The following is a 17,145-nucleotide window of genomic DNA, read 5'->3' as shown; positions in this document are numbered from 1 at the left end:
ATGCTTATACATTCCTTTCCTCTGACACTTAATCCTTGAAAATGTTTGGCCTATTCTAAGATATCTTTTCTCAGGGTCAATCTAATTATCCTACGGATATAATTTATGAATGGACTCAAAAATAAAATTTAAAAAAAAAAAAACTTACCAAATTTTCATTTACAATTCCATCACTGGCTGCAAAAAAGGCTAAGACATGAGAGATAAAATATTTCTCATCTGATGTAAGTCTGTTCCAGTGAGGGAGATCCTTTGATAAGTCAACCTGGAATAAGAGATTTTCAAAAATTTTAACTTGCAGTTAAAGTACTTTGAAAATTCACTTTCACTCCAAAATTAAGGAGGGAGAACCCATTACCAGCAAACTGTGAGCAAAAATGTTAACATTACAAAAGAGGGGTCTGCACTGTGGCATAATAGTCTAAGCATCTGCCTGCAGCACTGGCATCCCCTATGGGAACTGGTTAGAGTCCCGGCTGCTCCACTTCTGATCCAGCTCCCTTCTGATGGCCTGAGGAAGCAATAGAAGATGGCCCAAGTGCCTGGGTTCCTGCACTCATGTGGGAGACCCAGAAGAAGCTTCTGGCTCCTGACTTTGGATTAGCCTAGCTCCAGCTGTTGTGGTCATTTGGAGAATGAACCAGTGGATGGCAGACCTCTCTCTCTCTGTCTCTCCCTCTCTCCATCTGTAACTCTGCATCTCAACTAAATAAATAAATCTTAAACACACACACACACACACATACACACATTACAAAAGAACAAAACAAAATAAAAACATTATGTTAATAATAATATATTATAATCAGGATTTTTGCTAAATGAGATTATAGTTAATTTTTCCCAAACTGTGAGATGATGGATATATTAACTTCTTGCACTTTCTTAACCATTTTACTACACACATACACAGGGAGTCTTCAAAAAGTTCAGGAAAAAGGCCGGCGCCGCGGCTCACTAGGCTAATCCTCCGCCTTGCGGCGCCGGCACACCAGGTTCTAGTCCTGGTTGCCCCTCTTCCAGGCCAGCTCTCTGCTGTGGCCAGGGAGTGCAGTGGAGGATGGCTCAAGTCCTTGGGTCCTGCACCCCATGGGAGACCAGGATAGGCACCTGGCTCCTGCCATCGGATCAGTGCGGTGCGCCGGCCGCAGCGCGCCTACCGCGGCGGCCATTGGAGGGTGAACCAGCGGCAAAAGGAAGACCTTTCTCTCTGTCTCTCTCTCACTGTCCACTCTGCCTGTCAAAAAAAAAAAAAAAAAAGTTCAGGAAAAAATACATATTATGAAAAAACTATGTATGGATTTCAAATTTTTATATCAAAATAAGCTTTTCATTTTCCATGAACTCTCTGAAGGTCTCATTGATATGTATCTAATAGCATCATGTTGCAACCCTTAAATATAAATAATAAGATTCAGTTTCTGAAAAAATATTATGAAGGAATCTGAATTTCTGGATAATGGACAAGTTGGCCAGGATGTACTTTAGAGATATTAAAATTAAAAATTAAAATTAAAATTAAAAATTTAGAGATATTAAAATTGTCCTAGTGGAAAAATGAAGGAAAGAACAAGGGCACTTGTAATTTCATTCATGGGGGAATCTGCCCTCATGACCTAATCATTTCCCAACGCCCCTCCTTGAAACATTATTATAGTAAGGATTACGGCTCAATGTATGAATGTTAGGGAGATACAAATATTTAGTCCACAATACTTGTAGATACCACTTTGTATTAGAAAAATTTCTCAACTGTTTCATAGTAACTTCATAAACATTTAAAATATATAATTGTCCTTTGTAATAAATAACTGTGTCCCATTAAGTTCTGTTCTATTAAGAGCTTAAATCAGGCCAGCGCTGTGGAGCAGTAGGTTAATCTGCCACCTGCGGCGCCAGCATCCCATATGAGTGCCGGTTCTAGTCCCCGCTGCTCTTTTTCCAATCTGGCTCTCTGTTATGGCCTGGGAAAGCAGCAGAAGATGGCCAAGCACTTGGGACTCTGTTCCCGCATGGGAGACCAGGAAGAGGCTCCTAGCTTCAGATTGGCCCAGCTTTGGCCGTTGCAGCCATTTGGGGAGTGAACCAGTGGATGGAAGACCTCTTTCTGTCTCTCCCTCTCACTGTAACTCTATCAAATAAATAAATAAACTCTTAAAAACAAAAAAGAGCTTAACTGACATATTCCTGTTTCTTATGCATTATACTCCAATATTAAAATTATAAAGTTCTTACTCTTTAATATTAAGTTTATCTCTTTGAATGCTCAGCTTCAAGTTTTATACTATATTGGTTGTATTCCCTTCTGGAAATGTAAACCTTCACACTCAATCTTCTTGCATCAGAGAAAACACTCAATTCCGCCATCTAAATATCGGTGCCAAACTAGTTTATTATCAGAATCACCTGAGTAAATTTAAAAACAATTAAGAGAAGAAGAAGAAGAAAATACCAAGCCCCAGACCTTTTCTCTTCTGAAGCAGGGTTTCTACTGGTGAGCCATATTTAGGAATTAAACTCAACCACTAATAAAATAATGGACTCTAAAGCTGATGAGATGGGAACTTATACAATTGCTTTAATGAAAAATATGTAGAACTAATAATTTATTTGACTTTCCTTGAAACTACATATTTGAATCTTATTATGAAATTTGTATCAACCTATTTTACTTTTAAAATGAGTGATTCTTAGTAATAGAACATATACTACATTTCCAAATGAGTTTCAAGAAATCCAAGTGCTACAAGTCCCTCTTTAATATGATGAGTGAAAAAGCCACCTGTGTACTCCACTTGTTTTTTGAACCTTGGCTAGCCAAAAACTTTCTGAAAACCACAGACGGTTAGAGGCAGTCAGGTGTGCCAAGCTTTATGACCCAGATTTGAAAACATGAGGTATTGGTTTGGGTTTGGCTTTTCGCTCTATCTGGCAACTCATTTATAACAAAGATGTTGACAATCTAACAATACAATGAATGAAAGATGGGTAAGTGGTGAAATTAGTGTAAAAGAAAAGTTCTAACTGAGTGTTTACTGATTTCTAAGTCAAATCTTCCCCATTCTATGGATAAAATAATATTTGCATTTATTTAGTACTTACTAAGTACCAAGTACCATTGTAAATAACTCATTACAACACAGTGAGCTAGGTACTATTTAGTACAGACTAATTTACTGATGAGATACACGAGGTTAAGCAACACTTCCAATTCCATAGCTAGAGTAAGTGGTACAGCAGGCTTTCACCTAGGCTCCAGATGCTATATTGTTAACAGCTTGTGTTCAAAGTGTAGAATCAATTCAAAGTACAGAATCTCTTGAAAAACAAGCAAATAGATCCACCCACATAGATACATCTACAGACATGCTCACACACACACACACACACACACCCCACACAATCTACAGATCAAGAATGCAATGCAGGCATCATCCATCATATTTAAATATGAAGACAGGGGCCGGTGCTGTGGCTTAGTAGGTTAAGCATCTGCCTGTGGTGCTGGCATCCCATATGGGTGCTGGTTCGAGTCCAGGTTGCACTACTTCCAATCCAACTCACTGCTGATGGCCTGGGAAAGCAGTAGAAGATGGTCCAAGTTCTTGGGTCCCTGCATCTGAGTGGTAGACCTGGAAGAAGCTGCATGGCTCCTGGCTTTGGATTGGCCCAACTCCAGTCACTGCAGCCATTTGGGGAGTGAACCAGTGGATGGAAGACTTTTCTGTCTCTCCCTCTCTCTGTCTGTAACTCTACCTCTCAAGTAAATAATTAAACCTTTTTAAAATATTTTAAAAGTCTGTTTTATAAAAAAAAAAAAGATGAAATAACTATTTGTGTGTTCCGTTAGATTACGGAGCAATCAATCACTTGCATGATCAACTGTCCTCACTAAACAAGCAAACATATTCTAATTTCTTTTGCTCAACTCATTTCCTGGGTAGAACCTGTCACATTGTCAGAAAGCATTCTACAGCTGTCCTGTTAGAGGCATCTGTGCCGGCTATGATGTGGCGACGGCAGGGTCAGATTGGGAGGAGCACTGTGGTTTCTGCCTGGCAGACTCAGGGGGTGACTACGTGCCTGGAAGGGCAAACTCCATGTGCCAGATCCTTCTGTACAACCAGAAGAGTGACTCAATTGAAAGCAGGGCCCTCCAGGCTTTTACTCTTTTTTAACTACAACTGCAATTTTATTCTGCTTATTATAAGTAAAGGCTAGTCTTATTTGGTTATAGCAAATCAGAGGCGCGTTTAAAAACAGAATATGCTCTATAATATATTAGAAGTAAACATCTGGCAAAATGAGATGCCTTTTTTTTTTTTTTTTTTTTTTTGCAGAAAGCAGCATGCTCACAGAAAGCAGTCTAAACCAAAGGCCGGAGAACACTGTCTCAGGAGCGGACATGAATGCCAACGCGGGTCATGCCTCGTACCTCTTCTGCAGTCCAGAAGGATGCCTGTGCTTGCTTATACATTTTCCATATGTCGGGGTACTGGATTGGAAAGATGACGAAGCGGCGAGAACTCTTCTTCAGCAGCGGCTCTTCATCTTCATTGGTATCTGGAGATAACCTCTTTGAAAAGCAAAGTACAAACACCGTGTTATGTGGACTCTTCCTCTTCATGTATACCTACACGTACATCTGGGGAAGTCAGGGAAACAGCGCAGGTTTCAGAGCCAACCTGTCTGAGGTTGACCCTTATGAATATCTGAGGACTGCCTCTTAATAGTGTTTGGATAGTTGGTGACCATAGGGCGTGCCTTCACTTCTCTGAACCTCAGCCATAAAATAATACCTACCTCACAGGTTTCTTCTGAGGATTAGAAGTCCTTTAAGCCTGGTGTATAATAAGCACTCAAAAAATGCTGCAGGGGAAGGCGTTTGGCTTATTAATTAAGATATCGTTACCACATAACAAAGTACCAGGATTCAGTGCCTGGCTCCGGCTCCTGATGCCAGCTTCCTACTGATACAGGGGTGTTTCAATTGACCAGGTCTCTGCCACCCACATGGAAGACCTGGGTTGAGTTCCTGGCTCCTGGCTTTGGCCAGGCTCAGGCCAGGCCATTACTGGCCTTTACGAAGTGAACAAGTAGAAGGGAACTAATTCTCTTTCTCTCTTTTTCTCTCTCCCTCCCTCCTGCCCTCCCTCTGCCTGTCAAAGAAATACATGAAAAATCTTTAAAACACATTATAATAATAATTTTGAGAATAAGTACAAAAATAGACCAGTTAAGTATCATTGTGGGTAAATTTCTAAGTTTACGGACAAAATGACCCCTCAGTGCTTCTCTGACATAGAATGCAAGTATGAGTAGCCTACTGCCACAAGCTACTTGATTTTAACATTTTTCTAAGTTTAATTGAACACTATATTAATTATCTGAACCAACAACCAGCCTTTGCTCATCACGTCCTTTCCGTATAGTTACTCCTATTTCTGGTGGCGTTTTTTTTTTTTTAAGATTTATTCATTTATTTGAAATGCAGAGTTACAAAGAAGCAGAGGCAGAGGCAGAGAGAGACATGGGTTTTCCATCTGCGATTCACTCCCAAATGGTTGCAACAGCTAGTTGGCATTTTAAAGGCTGTTCCTTTATTCAGAGAATCATAATGAGTATTTGATCAATCGATATCTTCTTCACTCACAAAATAATTAGAGAACTACAGTGAGGTACTCAGTGTAACTGAGATGAGCTGGAACTGAAGCTCTAGCTAGACAGCAGAGGTCTATGGTTAACAGAGAATTTCGAACTTGTCTCGGCCCACATTGCTCTTCCATGGATGCCTCTAAACGCTATTATTATCATGTGCAGCATTTGAAGCCCAATCTTCACTTCCTTCTTTTCATTATATTTCGTCACTAAGGATTAGGTATCAGTCATACTGAAAGTTTGGAAAGACATCACAGCACCAAGTACTCTGATCCTGAAGTGAGTGGGGCTTTTTTTAAATTAATTAACTTAGTTTATTTGAAAGGCAGAGAGATATCTCAACTGCTGGTTAACTCACCAAACGACAGCCATGGCTGGCCTAGGCCAGAACCAGGAGCCAGGAACTACATCCTGCTCTCGCACATGGGTAGCAGGGGCCCAGGCACTGGGCCATCTTCTGCTGTGTTTCCAGGTACATTAGCAGAGAGCTGGATAAGAAGCTGAGCAGCCAGGACTGGAACAGCCTCACAAACGATGACCTAACCTGCTGTACCAGTGTCAGGCCCCTTGATAAAGATTTGTTTATTTATTTGAAAGGCAGAGTTACAGAAAGAAGGGGAGAGGCAGAGAGAAGAGAGAGATCCTTCATCTGCTGGTTCACTCCCCAGATGGCAACAATAGGCCATGCTGGGCCAGGCCAAAGCCAGGAGCCAGGAGCTTCATCTGGATAGGAAATGGAATAGCCAGGACATGAACTGGCACCTGTATGGGATGTTGGCATCACAGGCGGTGGCTTTACCCACTACACCACAGCACAGGTCCTGAACAGAGTTTTTAAATGCTGATAAATAATTGATCAGTGTTAAGATCTATGAAATTGCTGGATTAGTATATAAATTAGAATGAAAGTCACATTTGCATATACATTCTTCTTGTTCTATCTTGATAACATGCAAACTAACAGGAAAAGCTGGATTAGAAGAGTATTCTGAAAGTTATTGCTTATTTCACAATATTTAGATAAACGCACAAAAACACATTCTAGCACAATTTCAGGAAGTTCATGCATTCTTCAGCTCTAGGGCTTCCAGGGTACCCTCTGTAGATCTGAGCTAAGAACAAATATTTTCAAAGAAAGAAAATGTGGAAAAAAAGACTTAATGCCATGTGACTTTTTTTTTTTTTTTTAGCAGACTGGAGGCTTTTATTTCTTTGGTCCACAAGATGGTGAGTGGCCCTCCATGTGATATTTTTAAAGAACTGGAAGTAATTTTCTAAATCTGGACTTCATTATAAGTGGGGGACAACAGAAGCAGATAGAACCTGAAAGGTAGCAGACAGCATGTTCTAGTGACTTTTTTTCTAAATGTACTCTGCAGAACCCTTTGGTCCCTCTAATGTCACAAACACCCAGTGAAAATTCACTTCTAAATGTGTTTTTAGAGGCTGGAGCTGTGGCGTAGTAGGTAAAACTGGTGCCTGCAGTGCCAGCAACCCATATGGGCGCTTGCAACCAATCACATCAATTCTTAAACATTTAGTTATTGATTTTCACCTATTTGAAAGGCAGAGCAACAGAGAGATAGGGAGAACAATCTTCCATCTGCAGATTCACTCCTCAAATGACTACAACAGCCAGGGCTGGGCCAGGCCAAAGTCAGGGGTCAGAAACCCAACCTAGGTCTCTGATGTGAGTGGCAGGAACTCAAGCAGTCGTCGTCATTGCTATCTCCAAGGGTCTGCATTGGCATGAAACTGGAGTCTGGAGAGGCAGGTGTGACACTCAGGTACTTGGATATAGGATGCAGGTAGCAACTGGCATCATAACCACTAGGCCAAGTGCCTGCCCTACAATTTGTCTTTAACAACTCACCTTCATTGAGTTTTCTACAGCTCTCTTTGCATACTTATTATATTAGTTTACATGATATCTAATTAAATTACAATAATTACAAGTATAGTTGGTAAAATGTGTAACTGGTATAAATAGGATAGGAAATAAAGACAACTGTTTCTGCTAAAGTATAACTCGAATGGGGTGGGAACAGAAGTATGTGAGTACCCTAGAGAAGCCTTTATTTATTTTTTTTTAAGATTTATTTATTTATTTATTTATTTGAAAGGCAGAGTTACAGAGAGAGATATCTTCAACCTGCTGGCTCACCTCCCAAATGGCTGCAACAGCCAGGGCTGGGCTAGGACAAATCCAGGAGCCAGGAACTCCTCCCCCCACAGGGGTTTCAGGGGCTCAAGTAGTTGGGTCATCTTCATGGCTTTCCCACATGCATGAGCACAGAGCTAGATTGGAAGTGGAGCAGCTGGGACTCAAACTAGTGCCCATATGGGATGCAGACATCACAGGTGACAGCTTAACACACTGCACCACAATGCCGGCCCCTAGAACTAGCTTCTGGCCATAGGTTTTCTAAAACCTATGTGTCTCGGGATATTTTACAGCACTGATACATCAACAGAATAGGTTAGTAGTAAGTTGATTAAAAGAAATGTTTCTAAATATGCAAAGAAAATGCTTGCTATGCTTGATATAAATATTCATCTATTATCTAAAGTGCAATTTAAAACAAAAACAAAACAGGCCCAACATGGAGGCAGTGGCGGCTATAGCAGTGTGATAGGAGCCTCAGGGCACCTGCCCAGAAGTATGTCAGCCCGTCTTGACAAAGTCTTAGGCTCCAAAGAGCTGCCACGAGGTCCCCCTGCCAATGGGGCCAAGCCATCCTGGGCCATGGACATCATCAAGGTGTACCTGCCCAACAAGCAACACATGGTGGTAACTGTCCAGGGTGGCATGAGTGTCTACACCTTTTAGGCCAAGCCCTCAAGTGCGGGGTCTCAGTCAGGACTGCTGTGTGGTCTGCCGACTCATCAAGGAGCAAAAGGCAGCTACCGCCTGGGAAATAGCCATTGCCTCCCTTAGATAGAAGGGAGCTTGTTGTCGAGGTCCTCAAAGACGGCCCGCTGATCAATTTTGTACAGAAGACATACTTCAGCTTGGCATTCTGTGACTCCTGCCTTAAGCTTCTGTCCCATGGTTTCCGAAGCCAAACCTGTGGCTACAAGTTCCACCAGCATTGTTCCTCCAAGGTCCCCACAGTGTGTGTGGACAGGAGTGCCGACAGCTCTACCACAGCACTGATTTGTCTGGAGGCTCCAGGCAGCATGAGGCTCCTTCCAATCAGCCCCTGAATGAGCCGCTCAGGCCCCAGCTCTTGCACCCAGCACCGTGACCCAGAGCATTTCCTCTTCCCTGCCCTGGCCAATGCTCCCCTTCAGCGCCCCTGCTCCATGTCCACTCCCAAGGTCCACATGGTCCACAACACAGCCCCCACGGAGTCTAGCTTCATGCAGCTAGCTTGCTGCTCAGTCACGGCACTGATGCCACTGGTGGTAGAGGTGGTGGTGATAGAGCCCTTGGTGGGAGCCCTAGCTTGGTCAGCATGTCCTCAGGGAGGATGTCCCCACATTCCAAATCACCATCAGGGTGGCGGGAGCAGAAGTCCATGGGCAACAAGAAAAAAGTGAAGAACCTGGAATACTGGGACTCGAGCTATTACCCTCAGTGAGGTGCAGCTGCTGAAGAGGACTGGGATGGGCTCACTGGGCACAGTGTTTTGTGGATGGTGGCATGTGCTCAAGGTGGCCCAGCCCACAACCAAACAGGCCCAGGCCCTCAAGATTGAGATGCAGGTGCTCAGGAAGACACTGCTGTTTGCCGGCTTCACGACCCAACCAGACTTTGCCATCACCACACAGCGGTGCTAGGGCTCCAGTCTCTACCACTACCTACACGTGGCTGCCATGGGCTCTGACATGGTCTAGCTCACTAACATGGCCCGGCAGACTGCCCAGGGCATGGCCTGTCTCCATGCCAAGAACATCATCCACCAAGATCTCAAGTCTAACAGCATCTTCCCACACGAAGGGCTCCCTGTGGTGATCGGACAACTCCAGCCTGGCCTACTGTGCAGACGTGGTGAATCAGGGCCCAGCCCTTGGGGCAGCCCTCAGGCTCCGTGCTGAGGTGATCTGCATGCAGGACCTGAAACCCTACAGCTTCCAGTCAGCCGTCTGTGCCTCCAGGGTCGTACTCCACCAACTCAGGACTGGCTCACTGCCTTACAGCCACATTGGCAGCCATGACCAGATCATCTTTATGGTGGGCCGTGGCTGGAACCTCGGCAAAAATCTCCAGCAACTGCTCCAAGGCCATGCAGCACCTGCTGACTGCCTCAAGTTCCAGCACGAGGAGCGGTGGAACTGCTGCAACAGTCACTCCCCAAGGCTGAGCTGAGTGCCTCCAAACTGTCCTTGCGAGCACCCAGGCTGACAGCTGTTGCCTGCCTCCTCCATGCAGGCTGCCTTGTGCCTTAGGCCCCACCCTCAGCCAGCGAGGGCCAATCTCAGCCTAACACGCAAGGAGCCCTGCCCACCCACCAACCAATCAGTGTGCCTTCTCCACCTTAATACTGTCTCAGGATTCCCCATGCCCCATTCTGGAAGATAAGGAGGCCCCAAAGTGCTCTTCCAGTTCATCTGTTATTGGGGGATTTCCCCCAAAGACTGAGACACCTGCCTTCTCCGTAATTTGTTTTGCTCTTGGCTTTGGAGATACTTGTAAATTTGGGGAGCTCCTCCATCCCCAATGGCTGGGATTTGTGGCAGGGATTCCACTCAGAACCTCTCTGGAATTTGTGCCTGATGTGCCTTCCCCTGGATTTTGAAGCTCCAAGCACACCACGTGGATTTGGGGGTCCCCTTGTGTGTGTGTCCCCTGCCACTCAAGGACTCCCCTCTTTCTTCACCAAGAAACACAGAATTCTGCTGGGCAAAAATAAATAAGTAAATTAATAAAACAATGAGTTCACCAAAATGGTCTCATGATTCCATGGATTGATTTCGTAAACAATGTTATAAACATTAACACTAATAAAATATAAAAAGGTGGGTTTCATCAGTTGGGTTTGGAGAATATCAATTTTGTTCGGTGAATGGGCTCATATGTCAAAGCCCATAGGATGGCCTTGAATGTAAAAATGTGAATTTGGCCATAGCTATTTTCTTATAACCATTTTTGATACATTCTTTACCTCAGTGTCATCATTTTGACAAAAGAAAACAAAAAAGCTTTTTTAAATTTTGGAGTAGATCAAAGTGGCCTACTTTGACATACAACATTTTGGCACCTGATCTCTAGACAATTGGGATCTACTGCAGGGTTTTGATCATGCAAGCAACATAGTCAGATCTGTGTTTAGGATTACTTTTGTCAAAATGTGGCTAGAAATGAAATTATAAGTTCACAAAACAATTAAAAGATTATTGAACAGGGCTGGCGCTGTGGTGTAGCGAGTAAAGCCGCGACCTGCAGTCCCGGCATTTCATATGGGCACCAGTTTGAGTCCTGGCTGCTCCATTTCCGATCCAGCTCTCTGCTATGGCCTAGGAAAGCAGTGGAAGGCGGCCCAAGTGCTGCGCCTGGGTGGGAGGCCCAGAAGAAGCTCCTGGCTCCTGGCCTTAGATCAGCCCAGCTCCAGCCACTGCAGCCATTTGGGGAGTGAACCAGCAGATGGAAGACCTTTCTGTCTCTTCCTCTCTGTCTGTAACTCTACCTCTCAAACAAATAAATAAGGCCTTAAAAAAAAAAAAAAAAGAAAAGAAAAAGATTATTGAATTATCCATCTCTTGCCTGAACTGGGACATCAACAGTAGAAACATATACAAGAAGAGATTGAGTTTAGAAATATTCAGAGTATAATTATTCTTGCTAAAAATTTGGACTGGGGGGAGGCGGTGCTATGGCACAGTGGGTTAAGCTGCCGCCTGAAGCGCCAGCATCCCCTATAGGCACCAGTTCCAGTCCCAGCTGCTCCACTTCCGATCCAGCTCCCTGCTAATGTGCCTGGGAAAGCAGCAGGGATGTTCCAAGTTCTTGGGCCCCTGCACGGAAGAAGTTCCTGGCTCTTGGCTTCAGATCCACACAGCTCTGGCCGTTGCAGCCAACTGGGGAGTGAACCATTGGATGGAAGATCTCTCTCTCTCTCTCTCTCTCTCTCCTCTCTCTCTCTCCTCTCTCTCTCTCTCTCTGCTTCTCCTCTGTGTAATCTTTCAAATAAATAAATAAATCTGTTTTTTTAAAAAAGTTGGATTTGGAACAACATAAGGACAAATTAAGATGTGCTAAATATTTTCAGCTCCAGCCATCAGGTGCACTTGATCATAAGAAAGAAGAGGCACACAGAAGGGTCTTAGTACCTTGAGAATAACAATAAATCAGGAAAAAACTTCTTTCTCACATCAGATGGTAAACAGAATTTGAAGCACCTTCTTCCAGCAACCCAAGATACATCAGCAGGTTACAAACACAAAAGCCCTAAAGCAGTCAGTGTAGCCGGTAAAAATGATAATTTGGCTTCAAGATATCTAGTGTCCAGCAGAAAATACACCACCACAACACAGGAGTGATGGAGACCCCACTGGGGCTGCCAAGGGAAGGGATGGGATTATATAGGGAGAATCCATAGAGAAGCCAGACAACTGCGGATGCAGCCTTAGAGAATGCCAGTGTTTAATTAACAGATAGACAAAGAGCCAGCTGGGGTGAAAACACTGAAATGGGTGCAGGACAAACAAAAGGAAAGGCAGACATGATCTGATTTGGATAAAGCAAAGGGTCAACAGTTTAAAAAAAATTCTGTAAAGTATCTAGATTCTATATATCATTCAGGCTAAGAGATTAGGAATTCATTTTGCAGGCCAACAATTTTCAAACATCTGGGGCCTGGAGACTCATACTCCAATTTGTTCCCCACTCACCCCCAAACCCCAGGTGCCAGTATTCATTGTGGGGCATAGTTTGAAAACCGTTCCTATGGATGGCCATAGAACATTTCTACATAGGAATTAGGATGAGCAGAGGTGGCGCCAGGAAGAATAATCAGACATCTATGAGAAGCTGAATTAGAAAAGAGAAAAACAGCCGGCGCCGTGGCTCAACAGGCTAATCCTCCGCCTAGCGGCGCCGGCACACCGAGTTCTAGTCCCGGTCGGAGCGCCAGATTCTGTCCCAGTCGCCCCTCTTCCAGGCCAGCTCTCTGCTATGGCCCGGGAGTGCAATGGAGGATGGCCCAAGTGCTTGGGCCCTGCACCCCGTGGGAGACCAGGGGAGGCACCTGGCTCCCACCTTCGGATCAGCGCAGTGAACCGGCCGCAGCGCGCTGGCCGGGGTGGCCATTGGAGGGTGAACCAACGGCAAAAAGGAAGACCTTTCTCTCTCTCTCTCTCTCACTGTCCACTCTGCTTGTCAAAAATAAAAAAAAAAGAAAAGAGAACTAGGCTTTGCTAGTGACTATAGCATCAATTTTAGAGCTGCAAAAGGGGACCTGAATAACAACTAGGTTTTGCTAGTGACTACAGCATCAATTTTAGAGCTGCAAAAGGGGACCTGAATTTAAGATGTGGCAATCAGCTTCAAAAAGACTTTGCCAGCTTGAGAAATGGGCCATTTTTTTTTTTTATAGTTATTGAGACCCTTTTGGAAGTTTTTATTGGGGGAATTAACATGGAAGCACTGGTTTAGTGAAGTGAGTTGGCGATGGTAAATAGGATTGGATGACAGGTAATGTAGCCCTGGCAATAAGGAAGCCCCTGGTGACAATCCCCAGCAATAAGGAAACTACTAGTGATGGAAAAGTCCCTGGAGGTGACAATCTGCCTCACCTACATTTCTCCCAGAGTAGAGTTCACGCTGCAGCTGTTATCAGCTCACCCACTGCTCCCTTGCCGTCTCTTAATAAATCTAACTGCTCACTTCTCTCTGTGCTCCACTGCTCTAGTGAACTCTCCTCCCCACTTGCAAAACCGGCCTCAACTGGTCGCTTCCTGCAACAGGTAAGGCTGCAGGTGGAGAGACAGTTAAGTTGCTGCTGTGCAGGTATAAAGTGGTGAAAGACTGAAAGGAAGTTTGCCAGTGGGCATCCCTTCACAACACTCCTGTCCTTTCTAAAACAGTCCTTCAGTTTCTGCCTGGTTTGCAGGCGTCCCAGCAGCATGCCTGGGCATGCCAGGACAATGTGGCATCTTACATGGCTCCTACCTCCCTTCCAGCCCCAATTCCCCACTTCCATCTGTTTGTCTCTCTCTCTCTTCTACTTCCCCCACTTAGTGGAATATTTGTGATGTCACAGTGTACACTATTCATGATGTCATAGTGTACACTATTTGTAGGCCTCATTCTCATTTTCATTCTGAATAAAAGGCCTGCAGCATGGTGGGCCCTGTCAATGTAGTCCTGTGCCTCTGGACCCACAGCCTTCTCTGCTTTTCTGCCCGCAACTGTGGCTGAACCAAACTGCAGGCTCGCTCCACGGGGCTCCTGGCCTGCTCTCTGCCTGGTACAGACCCAACTTAGTTTCTAGACTTCCTTCTCCCCTAAATAAAGCCCTCACTTTCCTGCGTATTTCTCTCACTAAATAGATGTTAAAAAACTGTACCATGTTGCTTGTTTCATTTATAAGCAGCCAATATTTAGAATTCTTATCTAAATATATGGCCGGAACCTTCCAAATTTTCAGTAAACATTCCAATTTCCATTCTTCCATTCCCACCAAATCTGACAAAATTGATGGAATACCATAGAGATACAAGAACTTGATTTTAAATCTGTCTCTTGCTGACTCCTGGGCATGTTATTTAATGTTTCCTGGCCTAAACTTTCTCACCTGCAGAATAGGGGTTATGAATTAGATAAAAATTGTTAATTTTGAGAAAAGCTACAAAAATTTTGAAGAGATCATAAACCCACTTCATGCCCATCTATGGAGTTTCTTAAAAGATGTTTGTTAAGCATTCACATTCAGACCCATCCCAAAAGATTTTGATTTACTAGGTTTGGGGTGTGGACTCAGTAATTTACATTTCTAACAAAGTACTCCAGGTGATTGCGATGCAGATCTCAAATGGAGCCATGCCACCTAAAGTGTGTTTTAAGCACCCTTTAGGACCTCAACTAGCAAGCTTTTGCTCCAGGTGTTCATTATGTAAAATTTATTCTCAGACCAAAATTCTGCCCCAGTCTTTCTGTGTCTGTACCACACTGACGGGGTGGGCGTGTGGGTTAAGTGGCATTGGGTTAAGTAGCACTCCCTATCAGACCACCATCCGTTTGAGCACCTGCTGCTCTGCTGTTCAGCCAGCTCCCTGTTCACGCATCTGGAAGGCAGTAATGAAGGGCACAGTCATCTGGTTCCTGCCACCCATGTGGGAGTCCCGGATGGAATCCCAGGATTCTGGCTTCAGCCAGGCCATTGTGGGCATTTGGGGAGTGTGTCTTTCAAACAGATGAAAATAAATGAACTTTTTTTTTTTTAAAGTTAACTTCTAGGTGTTAAGCCTGAACAGCTGCTGGTGCCTTTAGCACAGACAATCCAAATTTTTCCATTTGAGTGAGGAAATTGGTACTAACTGTACAGTATTTGTATCAAAAGAGGAAGAAACATTTGAGGGGTATGTGCAATTTGTTGATTTGTTACTAAATGTTCACAAAACCAAAAGTAAGTCCAATCAAATCCCAAATCTGGAATTTAAACTTTCTAAACAAGAAATGCAGGGCTCAGCATAAATGCCCAGTCTTCACAGTAATAACTCAGATACCACACAGAGCAACCCGTTGGAGCACAAAGAGCATTTCTCTTGTTCACAAACGGGTTATAAGTATTTGCAAAATAACAGAGTTTGCAAATTACGGAGCAACAGCTTAAGGGGCCATACAGCCCTGGTCTTTACTGTAACTACAGACGTCTCAGAGCCTGGACAAGTGACAGGTTTATCAGGAACCCACAACTGCCGTGGCACTTTGCATAAAGCATTTTACTTATTCTGTGCACTTAGTATCACTTCCACTGTGCAAATGGAGAAAGTGACGCCCCCAAGATTCAAAGTAGCACGACCGGCGCCCAACTGGCCGCCTCACTTTGTTCTTCACGGTGTTAGGATCCGTCCCCTCGGCCACCTCCCCCATCCACCTGTGTCCATTTCCACTCCCTTAGACCATCCCGGTGGACCTGCCACATTCCGCCCTCCTCGCCTCAGTTTCCCGGATCAACGCGGGGTGCGCTGCACCCCGGGGCCTCGGCCTCGGAGCCGAGCGGCCGAGCGGAAACCCGGCTCCCTCCCCGCCGCTCCCCGGGGACGCCTCCCGGGCGCTCCCAACTCCGACCCGGGGCTCCTGAGGACAACCAACAAAAATTCCCTACTGCGTATCCCCAACTTGCAGCTCCCCGCGGCAATTTACAACGGAAGGGCCAGGCGTGACTGCGGGGCGGGGAGAGAAGCGACTGCAACATTTACCTCACCCTGCTCGGGCCTGGCCGCTTCCGGCCTTTCCGGGTCGCCCATCGCGCAGACTCCGCCCGTGCAGCTGCTGCCGAGGGAACTGTGCGCCTCCAGCCACCTCTAACCGTGACAGGACCCAGGTGGCCGCGGGCCCGCCCCGCCCCTCGCGCTAGCCCGGCTGTCCGTCAGCCTATTGCCCAGCTCTGCCTGCACCGGCCTGGCCCCGCCCCCGCAGATCACGCCCCCTCTGCCAAGCAGGCTCCGCCCCCGCCTCAGGGCCCCGCCCACTCCAGCAGGGCCCCGCGCCATTCCACCGAGCCGGCACACCGGCCTCAGGGCCCCGCCCACTCCGGCTGCCCTCCCTTCAGGGCGTCGAGCCCACGTCCTGCGCCTGCGGGGCGCCGGCAGAGCCACACCCACCCCTCCTCAGGGCCACGCCTCCTCGACTCGCCCCGCCCCTCGCCCGAGGCGCTCACCCGGAGCAGGCCGGGCCGGGCCGGGCCGGGCCTGGGGCGGAGGTTCTCCGGCAGCCCGGCGCCGTCACCTGGGACCGGAGCTTCCCCGGCCCGTCCTAGCCCGCCCAGTCCACAGGAGCAGGCGAGGGAGGAGAAAGCGCTGTGGGCGTGGGCGTTAATGCAGGGAAGCCACAGCGTAAAGCAACTCTTGAGGAAGAGAGTCTGGCGCGTTGGCGAGTTCAAGGCCAGAGAGAAGCGGTTGGGGGAGAGTCGATGCGTGATGGGTGCTTGCCAGGAGCAGCGAGGGGGGAATCACCAAATTCAGGAAGATACGTGGAGTTTGTGAACCCGTGGGGCATTGTTTGAACAAGCTAAGGTTTCAGCGATATTTCTTGAGCCCCTCCGAAGTGCCTGGCTTTATGAGGGTTAAGTCTAATCTTCAGGATAGAGTTTCCCTCACGCCGCAGACGCGGGCACCGAGGGCCGGAATGACGCAGACGCCAGAGCCTCCCGGCTACGTGGTGGCGTGGCGAGGGTCCCCGAGTAAGCTGCGCTCCTCAAGGTGACAGTTACTCTCAGGGGGAGTATCTGAAGAGAACTACAACTAAAGGAAACCCAGACTGGCCTCGCAAAGCTGACAGAGATTGGTTTCAGTAGCTCCAAGCGGGAATATTGAGAGACC

At 46.1% G+C, this 17,145-nt stretch overlaps 1 protein-coding gene and 1 pseudogene across 3 annotated transcripts in view; one reads left to right on the top strand and one right to left on the bottom strand.

The window, feature by feature from the left end:
* The window catches only part of RRM2B (ribonucleotide reductase regulatory TP53 inducible subunit M2B), a 40,362-nt gene extending 24,211 nt beyond the window's left edge, over positions 1 to 16,151 (bottom strand). For 2 of the 3 annotated variants that reach the window (XM_062188162.1, XM_062188163.1), the window contains exons 1-3: positions 16,024 to 16,151; positions 4,436 to 4,576; positions 149 to 265 (exon numbers count right to left, since the gene is read on the bottom strand). In XM_062188162.1, the coding sequence (XP_062044146.1) occupies positions 149 to 265; positions 4,436 to 4,576; positions 16,024 to 16,071 (306 nt within the window). In that variant the 5' untranslated portion in view covers positions 16,072 to 16,151. The remainder of the gene's footprint in view (positions 1 to 148; positions 266 to 4,435; positions 4,577 to 16,023) is intronic. The other variant, XM_062188164.1, reaches the window with a different exon arrangement.
* On the top strand, positions 8,321 to 10,050 carry LOC133758160 (serine/threonine-protein kinase A-Raf-like; annotated as a pseudogene).
* Positions 16,152 to 17,145: the final 994 nt, after the last annotated feature.

The sequence above is a fragment of the Lepus europaeus genome, chromosome 4, assembly GCF_033115175.1.
Source record: "Lepus europaeus isolate LE1 chromosome 4, mLepTim1.pri, whole genome shotgun sequence".
NCBI lineage: Eukaryota > Metazoa > Chordata > Mammalia > Lagomorpha > Leporidae > Lepus > Lepus europaeus.
Note: the sequence above shows the minus strand (reverse complement) of the source record. Positions and strands in the feature narration are given on the sequence as shown.